Source organism: Emydura macquarii, unplaced genomic scaffold (assembly GCF_026122565.2).
Source record: "Emydura macquarii macquarii isolate MOO-44397 ecotype Brisbane River unplaced genomic scaffold, CSIRO-AGI_Emac_v2 contig_1353, whole genome shotgun sequence".
In the NCBI taxonomy this organism is placed as follows: Eukaryota; Metazoa; Chordata; order Testudines; family Chelidae; genus Emydura; species Emydura macquarii.
In genome coordinates this window covers 957,508-976,095 of record NW_027131490.1, presented here as the reverse complement: position 1 = coordinate 976,095, position 18,588 = coordinate 957,508, and the positions used below count along the sequence as shown (strand labels likewise).

The window sequence follows — 18,588 nt, the reverse complement described above, 5'->3', positions numbered from 1 at the left end:
TACTTAGCAAATGATCATGCAAACCACAACCTAGTATTGTAATTAAGGGGCTAGTTTGCATATGTACCACTGCCCTCTACTGAGTGGTATGAAAACTGCGCACCTGTGTGTCCTAGATAGTACACGGCACATACCAATGGAGACTCATTGTTCTGTAGCTCCAGTGGTAATGCTCTGGGTTTTTGCACTAGGGGAATTTTATGCCTGAGCTGCTGCTAATGCAGTGAGGTTTCAACATGTGTAGTAGACACATGGGATATTGGTTGTAGAGGGTCACGGATTTGTTACACCTGTAGCTGAGCTAACTGTAGCTTTAACATCCAGCAAGCAAGGAGCTGCATGGCCCAGTAATGCACACCATGTTCGCTAAGCGCCAAGCGCAGCTCCTGCCTGCCCTCTCCCTGGAACGTCAAGCCCAGAATTAAAGGCTTCAGTTGTCGGCCAAAGGAAACCATTTCTCAGTGGGGGTACGTGCAGACAGCGCAGTGACATGGGCATGGAGACGGGGTTTTCAACAGCCCTCTAACCCTGTCCACTGCAGCCGCAGGGCTGCTGGTAAGCGGCAGAAACAGCTCATAATGTGGAAGGATCGGGCTCCCCGAGAGGGGGTGTGTGTGTGTGTGTGTGTGTAAAATCTAGTGGTCTCCCGTGTTAACAGCCTGACCCTTTCCAAGATGCTGGTACTGCTGCAGGGCCAGTGTCTCGCCGCACGCAGGCACATGCGTGAAGCCTCCAGCAATTAGCTGCAGCAGCAGCAGCAACCTACCCTCTCACAAAGCAAAAGCTTGTGACAGCAAGTTCGCTTCCTCCTGAACGCTCGCAAATATGCTGCCAAGCCAGCACGCCCGGCCCCGGAGCATCCGCCCCCGCTAGGGCCCTGCGCGTAGGGTTACTTCCCCGGCGCCGGGCCTGGCGTGGTGGCGGGCTGCCCTCCTGCTCCAGGTGCTGCTGACTAGGAGCGAGGCGGCTCTTCCGGCATGGCCGCTCCTTTCCCCATCCCCACCAGGTGCGGCGAGCCGAGCCTGGCGGGAGTTCCCAGCGCACGGAGCTCTCCCCCGGTGCCGAACCTCGCTGGGACACCGCCTGCGCGCAGCCTGAACCTGCCAGGGCAAATCAGAGGGTAGGGGCCGCCCGGGGTGGTGGTACCAGACAAGGAAGAGAAAGTAGGGAGAGAAGGGGAATTGGAAAGTGCAGTGCTGCCACTTTCCTTTCCGTCCTTCTCCCGCACGGAGGTAAGTCAGCCTCAGTCCCTGCGAGGAGGGGGGGAGCTTTGCAAGTTCCATCGCTTGCAAGGATTGGGGCGACGAGTTTTGCTTTCTTTCTGTCACTCCCCAAGAGGCAATGTGGACGCCACGGCTGCTGCGGCCTGCCTGTGCCACCCCCTCTTGTTCAGTTCGTGTTTCGTTTCGAGAGCGTCTGATGCGCGTGGGCGCGTCTGAAAGGAAACCAGCCCCAGCCCCCCGTCCGAGCTGGGGATTTTCTTATTCAGCTGATTTGTTTCTTTAACATCGATGGCACGAGATCGCTCTTTGAAGGACGAGTTAGAGAAATCTAGGACTGCTTATCACTATGAGCTCATTTATATTAGCGGCGTTGGTCATCTTGTCTGTAATAGGGCAGTAGCAATACAAGGCTTTGGTGACAAATAGGCAATTATGTGTAGGGACCAATTAGTTTACAGGCGATACTAAAAAGAGTCTGATTTAGTGGGCACGGGGTTAAAGGATGAATTCCATTTCATGTTTTGTATTCTTTAAGAACTACTAGTTTTATATGGGCAGCCATGTAGGAAGTATGGAGTGTGTGTTTTAAAGATTCAATTACATCTGAAATGAATTGTTACCATTTTTCTTTAATATTTTTATGTTTTAATTTCTATTTGCTTCCTTAATGGGGAATTATTTTCAGAAGTTTGGAGTCAAGGACAGATCTATACTGACTCCTTGGAAACAATCCATGCACATGTGGAAGCTTTAGCAGACTGAATGAACTTTGGTTTTTGAAAAAGCTGTATAGTAATTATGTCCCTTTTAAAGCACTAGGCAAAACAAAGCGTGTGTAACTCTACACACAAGTGTTGCTGTAGCTGCTAGGCAAACCTCATTCAACTAATTCTACCAGGAAATGAATTACTTGGAGCCACATTCTGCTTATTCATGCTTGCTTACCCCAAGTCCTATTGGGATTTCTTGCAGATTACAGAACAACTCAGAAGGAGTAAAGATGGAAGAATTTGACTCTTAAAGATGAGCATTTTGAGATTTAAAGAGAGGAAATATTGAGAAATATGTTGTCACAAGATTCTATTTTATGTGTATTTCATAATTTTCAATGTATTTTTACTTCTCATAACCGCCCTTCTGAATCTTGACACAGAAATAGCTTCAAAATTAATTTTGTTTCCTGCAAGCTGCTTAGTTGTTCACAGTTGTTGCTGACAGTTAACTGATCTTTTAAAAGAAGCTTTTAGTCTTTCTAATTAAGAAAAAAAAGCATGGTGAAGGGGTTTATTAAAGATACATAATGATCTGGATCAATTTCTAGGCCTGTGGAATTGTGGAATACCAGGTGGTGGATCTGAGAGGATTAAATGTGAGAAATCCATTGCATGTGAGGGAAGGTGAAAAGAACTTTTGCCCCATCTGATCTTCCTTGTCACTGTTGACGCTTCTTTTGTAGGGAAATATAGAAGATGGGAAGAAGTAGTTACTGCTTGCTACCCTCTTCAGAGGAAGAGGAGCTGCTACTCCCACTCCTCATCTCCTGTGACATGTAGATATCCTCAGAAAGGAAGCACATCAAAAGTGCCTCATGGAGGGAGGTGAAAGAAACTACATATGTTCTTCCTTTGGGAAGAGTCCAGACAAGTTCTTTTCCCCCTCTTCCTTCTCCTCCTCCACTGGCAAAGGGTGTAGTGGAGAGGAGGAATCCTAGAACCATAGGACTGGAAGGGACCTCACAAGGTCATCTACTCCAGTCCCCTGCACTTATGGCAGGACCAAGCATTATCTAGACGGTCCCTGACTAGTGTTTGTCTAACCTGCTCTTAAAAGTCTCCAATGATGGAGATTCTGCAACCTCCCTAGGCACCTTATTCCAGTGTTTAACTACCCTGACAGTTATGAAGTTTTTCGTAATGTCCAATCTAAATCACCCTTGCTGCAATTTAAGACCATTGCTTCTTGTCCTATCCTCAGAGGTTAATGAGAACAATTTTTTTCTCCCTTCTCCTTGTAACATCCTTTTATGTACCTGAAAACTATGTCCCTCCCTCAGTCTTCTCTTCTCCAGACTAAACAAACCCGTTTTTTTCAATCTTTCCTTATAAGTCATATTTTCTAGACCTTTTATAGTTTTTGTTGCTCTCATCTGGACTTTCTCCAATTTGCCCCTATATTTCTTGAAATGTGACACCCAGAACTGGACACACTACTCCAGTTGAAGCCAAATCAGTGCAGAGTAGAGCAGAAGAACTACTTCTCATGTCTTGCTTACAACACTTCTGCTAATACATCCCAGAATGATTGCTTTTTTGCGAGTGTTACACTGTTGACTCATAGTTAGCCTGAGATCCACTATGATCCCCAGATCCCTTTCTGCAGTACTCTTTCATAGGGAAACATTGTGCATTTTGTATATGTGCAACTGATTGTTCCTTCCTAAGTGGAGTACTTTGCATTTGTCCGTATTGAATTTCATCCTATTTACTTCAGACCATTTCTCCAGTTTGTCCAGATCATTTTAAATTTGTCCTATCCTCTAAAACACTTGTAACCCTGCCTGGCGTGGCATCGTCCGTAACCTTTATAAGTGTACTCTCTATGCCATTATCTAAATCACTGATGAAGATATTGAACAGAACTGGACCCAGAACTGATCCCTGCGAGACCCCAGTCGATATCCATTTTAGCTTGACTGTGAACCACGAATCATTACTCTCTGGGAATGGTGTTCCAACTAGTTATGTATCCACATTATAGTAGCTCCATCTAGCCTGTATTTCCCTAATTTGTTTGAGAAGGTTATGCAAGACATTATCAAAAGCCTCACTAAAGTAAAGATATACCACATCTACCGCTCCTTTCCCTCCCCTCCCCCATCCACAAGACTTGTTATCCTGTCAAAGAAAGGTATTGGGTTGGTTTGACATGATTTGTTACTTATCACCTAGGTCAGTGGTTCCCAACCTGTGGCGTCTTTCAAAGTGGCCTGTCACTCCCCTCATCCTGTCTGTAGAAGGGAGCCGCTGTCTAAGGACCCAGGCTGAGCGCGTTTCCATGGGGCTACAAGACTAGTGCAGGCTCCTTGCTGCAGCCAAGGGGACAGGAGATCTGCGCTCCCCTCCCCCGGCTCCAGCAACGAGCAAAGCGCTCTGCCTAAGTCTATAGGTGCTAGGGTCCCTGCTGGACCAGAGGACCAGTGGCTGCAGAAGGGAGCCACTGCTTAGGGATTCAGATGGAGCACACAAGGCTACAGGGCGTGTGCGGTTTGCCTGCTGCAGCTGGGGGATGGGAGGTCAGTGAGGAGGCAGCCTCCTGGTTGAACTCCTTCTGTCTGGCTGCAGGGCTCGGGGTGGAGGATGTAGGAGCTGCTAGTGGAGACTGGTGGCTCTTCAGGGTTGTAAAAATTATATCTGTAGCCCTCGAGCCAAAAAAGTTGGGAACCACTTTTCTGCATGTTTGCAAATTGATTGCTTAATTATTTGCTCTATTATCTTTTCTAAAAGTGAAGTGATTGGTCTGTAATTCCCTAGGTTGTCTTTATTGCCCTTCTTATAGATTGGCACTATATTTTCCCTTTTCCAGTCCTCTGGAATCTCTCCCATCTTCTATAACTGTTTGAAGATAATCGCTAGTGGCTCAGATATCTGCTCAGTCAACTCCTTGAGTATTCTAGGATGATGTCATGAGGCCCTGATGACTTGAAGACATCAACTTGTTATGTACTTTTTAATTTGTTTTCCCTATTTTAGCCTCATATCCTACCTCATTTTCACTGACATTCACTATGTTAGATGTCCAATTGCTACTAATCTTTTCAGTGAAAACTGAAATGAAGTCATTTAGCACTTCTGCCATTTCTACATTTTCTGTTGTTGTTTTTCCCCTCCTCATTGAGTAATGGGTCTGTCCTGTCTCTGGTCTTCCTCTTGCTTCTAATGTATTTGTATAATAATTTTTTTTTGGTTACCCTTCATGTCTCTAGGTAGTTTAATCTCATTTTATGCCTTGGCCTTTCTAATTTCGTCCGCACATAGTTGTGTTTTGTTTCTGTTCTTCCTTTGTAATTTGACATAGTTTCTACTTTTTTGAGTCTTTTGAGTTTCAGATCAGTGAAGATCTGCTGGGTAAACCAGGGTAGTCTCTCTTGTCATGCTTTTTATCTTTCCTACACAATGGGAAAGTTTGCTCTTGTGCCCTTAATAATGTCTGTTTGAAAAACTGCCAACCCTCTGAAACTGTTTTTCCTCTTTGACTTGAGTTTGCTAAAGTCTGCCTTCTTGAAATCCAGTATCTTTATTGTGCCCTTTTCCCTCCTACCATTCCTTAGATTCATGAACTCTACCATTTCACCTAAGCTACCTTCCACTTTCAAATTCTCAACCAATTCCTCCCTATTTGGCAAAATCAAAGGAAGACAGACAGATTGTGGGTGAGGGTTGCAATTTGTCCTGTCTTTCTCACTTTTCATGTGACAAGTTTCTATGGAGAGAGGCCCAGAGCCAGTTTTCTCATGTCTTGGCACTGGATTCATGTACTGGGTCTGAAAGAGATGGGCTCCCTTCTCTCCTGTTTACTGTATCCATACCACCAACAGAGCTTGATCTTACATAATTAGTGTAACTTTCTCCTATGCTGGGATGACACACAAAACCCAGACATTCATAGTAACCATGGGAACCTGGTGTAGATCAAATGTCCCCATAATCTTTTTTGCGACCATTTAACAAAATAGGTTTACAGGCACACCTTCAATTAAATTGATGCACCTTTGCATCTGGGCCAGCCCTGTAACACTTTGAAAGTCGTCTTTGGATGTAATGATGGCTTCTCTAGATGGCTAATGAATACAGAACATGTGGCATTGCAAGTACTTTACAGCTGCTAGCACTGTGAGTGAATTGAGATCAAAATGGCTGAGGAGCAGAACAATCTGTTCCCTTTTAATCCCCAATCTTCTTTAATTTCCCCATTAAAATTTGTGGTAAAAAGTAATGATACAGCTTTAAATTAATCAAGCTTGCAGACTAGAAAAGCAAAGGTAGTGTTCTGTGAAGAGTTATATTCTATGTTGTGTTGCTGTTTGTAGAGAAATGAGCTAAGACCAAAATAGCTGGCTATTTATGATTAGGCCTTGCATGATTTTTTTTTTTTATCATTTTGATGGATAATATTGATGAACAAACTAAAAATGCTAAAAAAAAAAATCATATTTGGAAATTATGGGTGTGTCTGAGACAATGGGGAGGTTTCAGACAGTAATTACCAAATGACAGTAGACTTTGAGATTCAAAAAGTTAATGTGTTTAATGGTTATAAAGCTTTGTCAACATCACAGGTCAAAATATTCCCAGTATGTATCCTTGAATCAAACTCTAATAGTTGTCAAACAGCATTTTTCTTACTTTGCCTCTCTGTGAATTTTGACCATTGATTGAAATATTGTTTTGATTTGTGCGTGTACGGTGATATCGACATTTACCAACAATAACCTAATCCTTCCACGCCTATCTGTGGTTTCTGGCTAAATAACTGAGGTAACCAGACATGATGATCCAAAATAAGCTTTGGACAAACTTACTGTGTATAAAAACCTGAAATATTAAAATGTGCATAATAGGTTTGCTAATACTTTCTCCAAGTTTTTCTTGTTGCTGGGAGTGGAGGGGCGTGGTAGTTGTGGAACAGTGGTATTGCATTTAAAAAGAAAAAATCTGATTTGAACCCAAGCAGTAAACCAGGAGACTATTAAAATAAATAAATTTTACCTCTAGTTTTAAAATACTTGTGAATGGTTGGCATTCTGATTTTTTTTTATACACCCGAATGAATATATTATATATAAAAACTGACAAAAGAATATTTAGCTTGCACAGCTAAGCACTTGAGTTGAGAAATAACAAAGTTAAGTCTATAGGATTGATAATTTTGTGGGTCATCTCACTCAAATCAAGACTAGTTTCAATTAAAACATTCAAAGGCATTTTATTAAGGTTATTTTCCTGTCAATTTTCAACTTTAGTCTATACAGGCCGAAGAAGTGTTTTAATTTTTTAAATAATTGTACTCTTCCGTTAGTTAAATTGCTAAGATATTTCTGTTCAGACTTTAAATAAACAAAAGCTGGACAGAGACCAGGGCTGGAAAAATTTATCCCCAAAGATGAAGTTTCAGAAAGCAATGAACAACTGCAAACAGTATTTTAAATGGAGCTGCTATAGCACATTTTTATAGTGATCTTTGCCACTTCTGCTATAATGCAAATATGGTCATGCTTTTTGCTTCCAACATTCTGTGATGTGATGACTATAAGCAGTTTTATTCTTCTTTAAAAACTGTATTAAAGCAAAGTTACAATAAAATGTTAAGTAATGCACAATGTAGTATGTTCAGGATTAAGTTCATATTCAAGGAACCTGGCTAAAAATTCTGGTTTGCTGGCTGGGGAGTCGTTCTCTTCTGAGGATGCTAAAAAGGGTGACCAAATTTTCTAAATACCTATCCTCTTTTTGGCTCTTCTCTTGTGTATATATGTCACATGAGCTCGTCACATGACAAGGATAGTTCATATTTTACTATACCACAATTCCACACGTGGAAAACTCACATTTCTGATAATATGAAATACAAAGTCTTACTGCTAACAATAAAGAAATTAATTTGTTGTCCTGTTTAAAATGTAGCTCCTTTAATGAAGCATTAAGTAAGCAGGTCAGGGGGTCTCTGGGAAACTGGCATTTTGCTATCAGATGAATCTTTGATAATTTTGTCTGAAAACCAGTTAATTCCTGGACACAATCACTATGCATGCAAGTATGTCCCTTTCCCCATACCTCTACAACAAAATGCATCCTTAGTAGCAAAAATAGGCTTCTTTTTGAGGTTTCATTTTGGAGGTGTGTGTAATCAGGACCACTACAAAACTTTCCAAGAAGACATTTAGTAATTGTGAAAATATCATCTCACTCACAGTAAAGCTCAGGAAATGTAAACAACCCTGTGCCATTCAATATGTAATTATTTTTTCTCTAAGGTTCAAAGATCTACTTTGAACTACTTTAAAAAAACATTTAATTATATGTATTGCCCTCTGATCTAGAAGGATTCTAAGGTCACTTACAAATTCTACCCTGTACATAGGGATCACTTATCTACTAGCCAGGTTTTATTCAGAGTATATCAATTCAATCTTTGTCAGATTGCCATATGTTCACTCTAAGTTGTTGTTGTTCCTGTTGTAGGCTACTTCAGGCTAGTACCTGCATGCCAGAGCAACTGTTACAGAGTAGATAAAGTCATCAGGCTTCCCACAGTCAGATTGTGTCTTATAAAGGAGGAGAGAGAAGAGAAATCTCATGTCTGCAGATGTTATAATTTTGATAAAGAGATTGCATGAAGCTGCTTTGGAACTGCATGAGGGCAGCTTCAGATACTTTATTTTGTGGATCTCTTGAGTGCCTGGGGTAATGAGTCTTGAGAGATGGTCTAGAAGATGGCCACTGGCACCCACGAAGTGCTGGGTACTTTCCAAACAGGAAAGAAACCTTGTGGTTTAAGGCCCCAATTCTTCAATTAATGGTGTGTGCAATTTGTTGAAGGCTGTAGAGCTTGATGTGGGAACAGTAGTTCTCTTGCTTACAAGGAATTTCAGGCTTCAGTCAGGCAAGTTATTAAACACAGGAGATGCCCCATTGTGTATATGGCTCATGTGTATATGTTACCTGGATTGGAGTCTAAAGGTACGTCTGCGCTGTACCCTAAGCCTGGGATCAAGCCAAGCCATGGTAAACGCGAATTCACCCTTCCGTCCACACACAAGTCAGTTTGATTCAGGTCAGCAAGAATTCTGGACCTGGGTCCTAGCACTCTGCTGGGGAGCAGAGGTCAGAGCCCAAGTCCCATTGAGAATCTGCTCCAACTCCTGTCATTTTGCAGTGTGGATGCAGGTCAAGCCACAGATGGGAGTGAGAAAGTCTGTGTAGTGCAGTATAGATGCATTAGCATAGCTTTGAGACCTGGATGCAGCAATTGTAAACCCATATTTAGAATGCATTGTGGATGCCCAAGCATGGGTTTGAAAACATTGAGTCCACAGGTCCAAGTCCAGCAGACCCAGGTTCATAATCCAGTGTAGACAGATCATAAAAGACAGAATGAATGAAGTGTGGGAAAGGTATAAAACAAAATAGGCCTCACTCATTTTGGAGTGGTATATGTGTTTGTAACCTTCCTTTTATTCTATCTGCTGCTGTCCCATTTTGTTGAAATAAATCCTTCCCGAATTTTAAATCTTTGTTTTTTGGAAACCCATGAAACCCAAAGTTTTATTGCTGGCTTGAAGGTAATTGAGGGAGGTGGAGAGTTCTTTGCAACTGGATCCCAAATATAGAAGTGTCTGTGGTCACAAAGCTGTGGAAGAGAATCATATGGTTATGTGACTTTCAATGAAGTTGCTGTCAGTGCTGCCTCTCTGTTATTGAGGGTATATAAAGAACAGCGTTACTGTCTAAATGCATGTGGACTAGGGGCAGCTTTCCAGCTGATGTAAATATTTTTAGCTTCATTGGAGCTGTGATCATTTACAGTAGCTATAGGCTCCTGGGGCAGATCCAGTAGTCACTCACAAGTCTAAGGCCTGATCTACTCTACAAATTTTAGATAAACTGTCATTTACATTACAAGAAGGCCATAACTTTACTGTCTTTTTTAGATAGTTACCTTAATATGTAGGTATTCTCTGAGGTATTTTAGACTTTATTAGTTTCAGAACTAATGACTAAATGCTGTAGTTTGCTCAGCAGTAAAGAATGGTGTATATCTGTTAGAGCAGTGGCTCTCAGCTTTTCAGACTCCAGGAGTCTGATTTGTCTTGCATACCCCCAAGTTTCACTTCACTTAAAAACTACTTGCTTATAAAATCAGATATAAAAATACACAAGGGTCACAACACACTATTACTGAAAAATGGCTTCCTTTCTCATTTTTACCATATAATTATAAAATAAATCAATTGGGATATAAATATTGTACTTACATTTCAGTGTATAATATATAGAGCAGGATAAATAAGTTATTGTCTGTATGAAAATTTAGTTTGTACTGATATCGCTAGTGGTTTTTATGTAGCCTGTTGTAAAGCTAGGCAAATATCTGGATGAGTTGATGTATCTCCTGGAAGACCTCTATGTACCCACAGGGGTACACATACCTCTGTTTGAGAACCACTGTGTTCGCGTTCATGTACTTTACAGGTCTCCAGAAAAACATCCTATTCCGATTATTTACTTCCCCGTTGCTGTTCCCCATTGACATGTTGTGTGATTGACTGCCCCAAGCCTACACCCTTCTTGAGACCAGCCAAATCGCTGGAATGACATTGGGTTGTTTGAATCATGAACATCTTGGCAGCAGTATATCTTTTTATTTTGTTTGCTCTTTATTGTATGCAGTTGACATCATTTATTAATTGACTTTGTTAGCTTCTCATCTTCAAATATGTAAAACTGATGACCTGAGCATTAAAAGTCCTGTGACAATTTTGGCAATAAGTAATCTACTTTTTCCCTGGCTAAATTTCTGTTTTGGGTAATTGTTTTGCCTATCTAAACTTCTACCCTTGCTTCAAATGGATTCATATCCTTCATTTCTTCCTGTGTGGTCTTGTTGAATATTATTAAACAGGGATTTCTGGAAGCCTCTAGGGTAAATCCTACTTTTTACTACCTTTTAGAGTGAGGGGAAGTTGCTGCAAGTAGCTGCTTATTCATTAGGAATCCTGTCAGAGCAGAGTCCGATGCCAGGGGTCAGGGCAACTCAATGCACTGGGCAGCGTTTTTGCTGTCTTCCTTTATTCCTTTCCCAAGGAGGCCAAATGTGTATGTTTATGTTGGGGCTTATTTGTGCATGGTGGTAGCAGACCTACCATGCTCCCTCAGTCCAGGGTATACTCTTCAGCATATTAGTTAAAAGCATCTAGTACACTTGGGAGACATTCTGTCTAGCTACTCCATAAGCAGCAGTGTATGAGTGTGTGGTTGCCTTTCTAAACCTTGTCCAACACAAAGGATGGTGTATAGAGTGTAACAGAATCCTTTTGTGAACCACATTTCCAAATGAAAAAAATATAACAGTATTTGTTCTGATTTTTAAAAACTCTAATTTCACTGTTCCTCTTAAGTAGCCCATAATATAGGCATATAGATTTTACCTATATGTCTGCTTGAGATTTTCATGTTTTAAGCAAATTCCAAAATGGATGTTGAGAGAGGCTTCAACTTTTTGGCTTAAATTATGAATGTAAGCATTATATTCAGTGGGGAAAGTACCATTTCTTAACGTTTTTTTTTTCTGGATTCACAGTTTACATCCTTGGCCTATGCAGAATTACTACTTTTGGAAGAAATTTCATTCTCTTGAGAGCGACTGAAGAGGAGTTTACTGTCACTGGAGAAAAAATGCGTGTAGTGACTGTTCTTGTATAGCTGAGAGCCTGTACTAGGAATGAAGCTGCCATCATGTCAGCCAGTGACAGTAATATTGCTATCAAAGAATTCTTGGCCAACATCAACTTGGTACAGTATCTTCCTAACTTCAAAGAAACTGGCTATAACACTGTGTCAGACTGCGTAGGAGTAAATTATAATGTGCTTCAGCAAATTGGAATATTGCCTACTGGACACCGCAGAAGGGTACTTAAGCAGTTAGAGATCTCATTTGCAAAAATGCAAGACAAGTCTGTTTCATCTGAAAATATGAAACTCAAGGACTTGGCGGAATTAGGAGAAAGTCATTCTTTGTGCTATGACCAGGATTTGAAAATCTCCAATTTAAGTTCCTGTGAGGTTGCAAAAACGAGTCCAATATCTGTAGCATTGCCGGTAAGTTTTTCTCATGAAGAAAAGACTGAATTTACTGACCAAGAGTTATTGGAAGTGAAAAATGGTAGCTTGTCAGACTTGGAATCTTCTAGTTCATTGTCCCAGAACTCAGATTGCTCAGGAGTTGCTGTCAGCCTTGGTGGACACATTGAGAAAAATGCTAACTTGCAAAAAATACCTAATATGGAGGTTGCACTGGACAAAGCAGAGGCACAACGAGGTAACTTGCACTTAGACAGCCATTCTGCATTATGTGTTGAAGATCCAGCTTCTCTGTCATCTTTTGCTGACTCATCTGAAACCAAGTCCAGTGAGAACGAACATCTAACATTCTCAGAAGTGGAAATCTCACCAAATGTCCTACCAGATTCTCCATTCTTTGAGTTCAAAGGTGAAATGGTGGACAATGACTTGTATGATTCTTGTAAGCAAAGCTGTACGAAAGTAGTTCCCAGAACAACTCGGTCATTTATGCTAAAACATCGGCCTGTTCCGGAAATCCCAGGTTCATCTAAAACTGTGGCTTCACCCAGGTAATAATTTTTTTAAAAATTGTGAGATTGATACTGTAACATTTAAAATTGGCCAACTTTGTCAGTGGCTGTATGTGTAAGTATTCTTCTTGAAGAGTTCAAAGACTTCTGGACTAAGTGTGTGTGGGTGCGTTTTTCAGTTGTCTAGCTATGCCAAAAGGAGGACAGGAGACACTTGGTTTTAATCAGGCTGAAACTTTATTATTAGTTGTTTGGGACTAGGGTGACCAGATAGCAAGCATGGAAAAATCAGAATGGGGGTGGAGGGTAATGGTGCCTATGTATGTCAAAGTCTTGAATATCAGGACTGTCCCTATAAAGTCAGGACATCTGATCACCCTATCTGGGACTACCCATCAGATAGAAGTGTACAGTGCAGGTAACCCCCTCTTCATTCAATGACTACCTGGGCAGCTCCCACCAGCCCCTCCCCTTCTCCATCCAGGTCACCGAGCCAACCCATTGCTGGGACCTTACCATCTACCCCTCCTCTCATAGGAGGTTAAGGTGGGCTATAAACATTCTCTGTTAGAGCACCTGCACTGGACATCCACCCCAAACTTATATAATGAGTTGCGACATATAGCCTAACTCCCTTCATGCCATATGTCAACAAAGCCCTCCCCAAAGGCGGTGTGGGGTAAGCGGAAAAAACCCCAACTCCCCCTGGGCCAAACTGGTGGTAAGAGAATAATTCCTTCCCAGCTCTCCCCAAAAGGGGTGGCTAGTGCAGTGCCCAGAGCAGGTATTGACAAAACCTGGTATTTTACCACCTAAAGGAGAGGAAGGGTGGGGGCTGACTCAGCCTGCTTCATATAAAATAGGGCTTAATCCCATGGAATTGCCTCTTTTAAGCCCTTCTGCCCGGGATGAGTCAGTGTCGCCATGCTGGCCCTTTATCGTCTTTTGCAGCAGTTTGATCTCTTACTCCGGCCCCAGCCATGAAGCACTGTTTCCTTCAGTTGGCCAGCCAAAGAAATTCCCCTCCCCTGCTGAAAGGTGCGGTGTAGTCATTGGCAGTGACAGCATAGCCATGTTGGTTCCAGGATATTAGAGAGACTAGGTGGGTGAAGTAATGTCTTTTTATTTATCTTTAGGTCTGATGTAAGCTCTGTGTAACTCAAAAGCGTCTCTCTTTCACCAAAAGAAGTTGGTCCAATAAAAGATATTATCTCACCCCCTCATGCAACTCAGTGTAAAACTGGTGCATTCTCACTAACATCAGTCAGAACAAAAATACACCAAATTTAATTTAGACTAATATTTTTCTAAGGGTTTACTATTTTACAAAAAGAAATAAACCAGGTGATTTACGCAAGGTAACAATTAACATAAGGTATGCAATTTTAGACTTACTAATTTTTATAGCTTCCTTTTTAAGGGTATGAATTTAATAATTGGTTGTTCTAGTAGCTGCAAGCACTCTTGAAACTGGTTCTATATTATAGTGTGTGTGTGTGTGTGTGTGTGTGTATTATAAGTTTGTACACCAGTAGATAGTGGGGAATTGAAATATAAACATCACAAAAAACAGAGTTCTTAAAAAGAGGTGATATTTAACTACATTGTTGCTACTTCTTGGTCACATCATTTTCAAACCCAGGCACTTAGAAGCAGAGACATAAAGATGTAATAAATGTATTGGTGAAATTCTGATCTTACTGAAGACAGTAAGAATTTTATCCTAGATTTCAGTAGGGCCAAGATTTCATTCATTGAGTATAAATCCATATTTTACCACCACCCAACAACTTAACCCTGACTTATAGGTCGTTAAGTTTTGTTTTAATGTATTACTTTTAGTATCTTGATTTCAGCACTTTAATGCTACAAAGGGAAGTATTAAAAATAACATTAAAAATCAGTTAATATGTTATGGTAGAATAAATTATGGTACAAAATAGAGGAAATTACATAAGCTAAATTAAAAGCATATTTAGATTGCTAAATCGAGCAATCATAGGTTAGGAAAGGCCTTCCTGTGCTTTGAATGAGATAGTGTGTGTGTGTGTGTGTGTGTGTGTGTGTGTGTGTGTGTGTGTGTGTGTGTGAGAGAGAGAGAGACGCACACACGAGGGAAGTATGTGATCACGTAATTAAACTTTGTAGTATAATGCATATGCATATGGTGGCAAAATTAAATTGCATGGGCATTTTAAATCTGGGATTTCCTAACTGTATAATGCTTCGCTCTATAACCCAAATAACATTCTGTTTTTTAGGTATGAATTTTCCTAGAAAGAGGAGGGTGTTAAAGGTTAAAAACAAATTTCTTCATAATGCAATGTTAGGCAACCTGCTAAATATTGCAAAATATAGGGGTTGCTACCTGCTCCTCCGATAACGTATTCTCAAGAAACAGAATTGCATGCAGTTTAATAGGAAAAGGTGTAACACCAACTTATGGTGTTATAAGGAACTTGCATTTGAGTCAGCTTATAAATGCGTATAGATAAGTTTCATCCTTTCGAAATGACTGTGTTGAGTTCATATTTTGACTCATTTGGTAAAAAAATAGTGTTTAGTTTCATCTGATAAAAAGTATTAGTGTTTTGCTAAAAAGGCAATAGCAAATTGAGGCTGAATCCTCAAGCCCAGATCCCTCAAATCCCTAGAGGTTTGTCTACATTAGGAAAATATGATTTCAACACTATTTTAACAATATGGTTAGCCAGTGTGCTGATGACCACAACTTTATGGCCTGTGTAAACCAAAGACAAAGCTGACTACAGTTGGAGTTATTAGCTTGTCAGTGTGGTCTTTGTTTATACCAACCATAGAGTTGTGTTTATCAGCATGACAGCTAACTGCACTGTTAAAAATAGTTTCTACATTTTTTTTCTGATTTAATAAAGTTTGTGGTTTGATAGCCAAGGCCTAAACTTAGCCCAGGCCATGTTACCTTCCAGCCATATCACTGAACTCTCTCTACCAGTTACCTCATTGTCAAATGTGGTTAATTATATTTAGCACTTACCTAGAGCTTTTGCATTGTATGTTTCAAAGCAGTTTACAAAAGTGGGTGAACATTATCTCATTCACAGTTGGCCCGACTACAGACTTTATTTTTTTAAAGCTTTAAATATTCCTGTCCTTAAACTGCCTCTGGCTTGTTGAGCTGATGTTGAAAAATACTTGTTGTTCAACATGTGGTGATGAAATGTGGTGTCATTGGCAGGCTGAGAGATGCAAAGAAACATTTGATACTTTGTAACAATTATAACAAAGAGCCATTTTTATGGATTAATTAAAGAAAAGGAAATCCACCCACATTTTTAAAAATATTAAAATATTTTAGTCAGTCAGTGGAAATTTAGGCTTAAAAAATTGAACGTGTAATTTTTATAATTAAAAGAATCAAAATCAAAATGGGCCTGTTTTATGTTAACCTAAACTTTGGAATATTTGTCTTCACTCCATGACGATAAAATGCTCCTTCAGAGATTTAGCGTTTCAGCTCCAAACATACAGGCCTTGAGGAAATTATAGAAATACCCTTATCTCTTTTCTAAGCTATAACCAGCTGCTCATTCTCACCTGCAACAATAGACGGGAGCATGCTGCATATGTAGTGCCCCATCATGCTCATACTGAAGTGCTGCTTCTTCTGTCCCTACTGCCTTCCCACAGCACAACCTTCCATTCTTCCATTGATCTGGATTGGACCCCAAATTAGCCACTGCATTACCAACCATTTTTATTTGTTTAACCACAGCCTGGTTTCTTCAAATTGATCTTCCTAAAATCTCATGTACCAGCTGTAACAGTGTGAAAATGCTGAAGGAGTAGTAATAAGCTGTTTTTGAGGGAGACGTGTTAAGTCAGAATTTTAACGTAGACATCAAACTCCTCAGAGCCATTTTTCTTTGCTCGTTATTTTTTAAAGTCAAGAGTAATAGGATGAATAAAGTGGCAACTGGCCACAGCCTGAAGTTTAGTGGAGGTAATGTGTCTCCTTGGAACGTTATAGCAAAGCATTCTCTTCTAATAGCTATTGAACAATATTGACTTCATCCTTATTGCATTCTACAGGGTTTTCACACAAGGGTAGAAATCCAGCTTTCCCGTGGGAAACTCAGCACTTGCTTCTAGACCTGGATGGATTTCAGTCATTAAATTTTTATGGACAGAAGAGCTATTTTAGGCTCTCTTAAGTCCCTTCCAGCACAAAAAGTTAATACTGTGATTCTCATGACACCCAATACTAGTGCTGTGACTGTGTCATGCCTTGTTATTACTAATAAAGCACTTACCTCCATTGCAATTACATGTGCTTCTCTGTGCTCCTGGCTCTCACCTGCCACAAAACAGTGTATCAGTCTTTTCTACAACATGACAAGTTTTAGAAGTTTTAAATGTTTTAGTTTTTCTTTTCCTCAGAAGTGTATATGGTAGAACTGTGGTTGTAAGGGGGCCTGGAATACAAAACGTCCTATTTAAAGATGTGGTGCATGTAGTATCTTAGATGGTGTTTAGCATAAAGATTTTATTCTTAGGTATGCAGTGAATCAAACAATAATTTTAGTGTAGTTACCTTGGGATATGTAACTTCCCTGTCCAAATAGCCAAATAAACTTAACCCCGGCTGGGGCTAAATTTGCTGGCTCTAAAAGTTGTAACACAGAAATTGCCCCATTATGTTGTCTTGACCTAGACAGAAAAGGAAATATGTTTTGTCAGTGTAAGGCATTCAGCAAATAAATGCCAACATACAAGGATATGGACTGATCACTTGCTCTAATCCCTGTGTTGTGTCCGTCCGTCCCCCCCAGGTGAATAGTGTTGCAGGCTACAGCAGGAGAGAGAGAATAGCCCGTTAGTCCTCTTTCAGTTTTAAGGGGCAGGGCAGCTCCTTCTTATTCAATCAGAGAGCTTTAGAGCCAGAGGTGTGATTGGGTAGCACAGCCTTGACACAAAGCTGGGCTCTGATTAATTGGGAGGGGCGTGATGCCCTTGGCATGAATCCAGGTAAACTACTTCCTCCTACCCACAAGAAGTCCAGTCCACCCATTGCTTTGTGGAGGAGGAGGAGGTTGATTGGAGAGGAGCAGGCACCCTGAATTATGTCTTGTACTTCTTGATATTCAAAGCTATTGTACTGGATGTGCTACAATGATACACTAGTGCAGCTGCACTTGAAGTCAATTCAGTTAAACTAGTGTGAAACTGGTGCAACAGTAGGGAGGACAGGCCTGCTGTCTTGTGCATTCCACTGTGACTATTATATCTGTGAGAAAGTAACTCAAACAGTCTGCTAATCACAAAAAGCACCAGTTTGTCTGCATAGTCAGTTCCTTAATTATTCAAAGGAAAGATGTGAAATAGAAATGAAATCCTAAAAGAAAACTTCTAAACCTTATCTACCCCAAAACAAGCTGCAGTGTTTTGCCTTCCCAATTCTGGAATGCATTTCATATAGTAATCGTGTATTGGCAAACATCTAGTGTTCATATCACATCTGTTTCCATGTTATTTGTGAAACAGGTATTCATTAAGTCAGAGTAAATAAACATATTTGTTCTGGCACTAGCTAGACCTTCTTGAGCTAATTCTTGATATAAAGAGAGATTTTTCAAATCTTATTTCTGATACTTTACTAAAGGCCCACTGTTTGCTTACCAGTGGGTTTCCTTATCTGAAACAATCAAAAAAGATTTTGGAGACGTTTTGCAGCCATTTCCTGTTGTAGAAAGAACGCAAAGGGGCGGAAACTATATTTTTAGTAATCTGGTAGGGTACAGTACCAACTAAATAGTAATGTAGGTAGGAACAGTGAATCATTGCCATTGCTGAATATTTAATTGCTCATATCTAAATCTTTTCTTATTCCTCCCCTTTCAAATCAAACCAGTGACTCACTATTTTAGACTTGGGGGAAATGACTGAAATGACTTTCAGTTCAGAAGAGCTTTTTAGGCCAAATTTGATCTATTTCCATTTAATCAGTGTGGATATTAA

General features: G+C 40.4%; 1 protein-coding gene across 1 annotated transcript in view; it reads left to right on the top strand.

Moving 5' to 3' along the window:
- The first annotated feature begins 303 nt into the window (after positions 1–303).
- ARAP2 (ArfGAP with RhoGAP domain, ankyrin repeat and PH domain 2) overlaps positions 304–18,588 on the top strand; it is a 171,931-nt gene continuing 153,646 nt past the window's right edge. The window contains exons 1-2 of the mRNA XM_067551531.1: positions 304–1,232; positions 11,580–12,630. Of these exons, the coding sequence (XP_067407632.1) occupies positions 11,735–12,630 (896 nt within the window). The 5' untranslated portion in view covers positions 304–1,232; positions 11,580–11,734. The remainder of the gene's footprint in view (positions 1,233–11,579; positions 12,631–18,588) is intronic.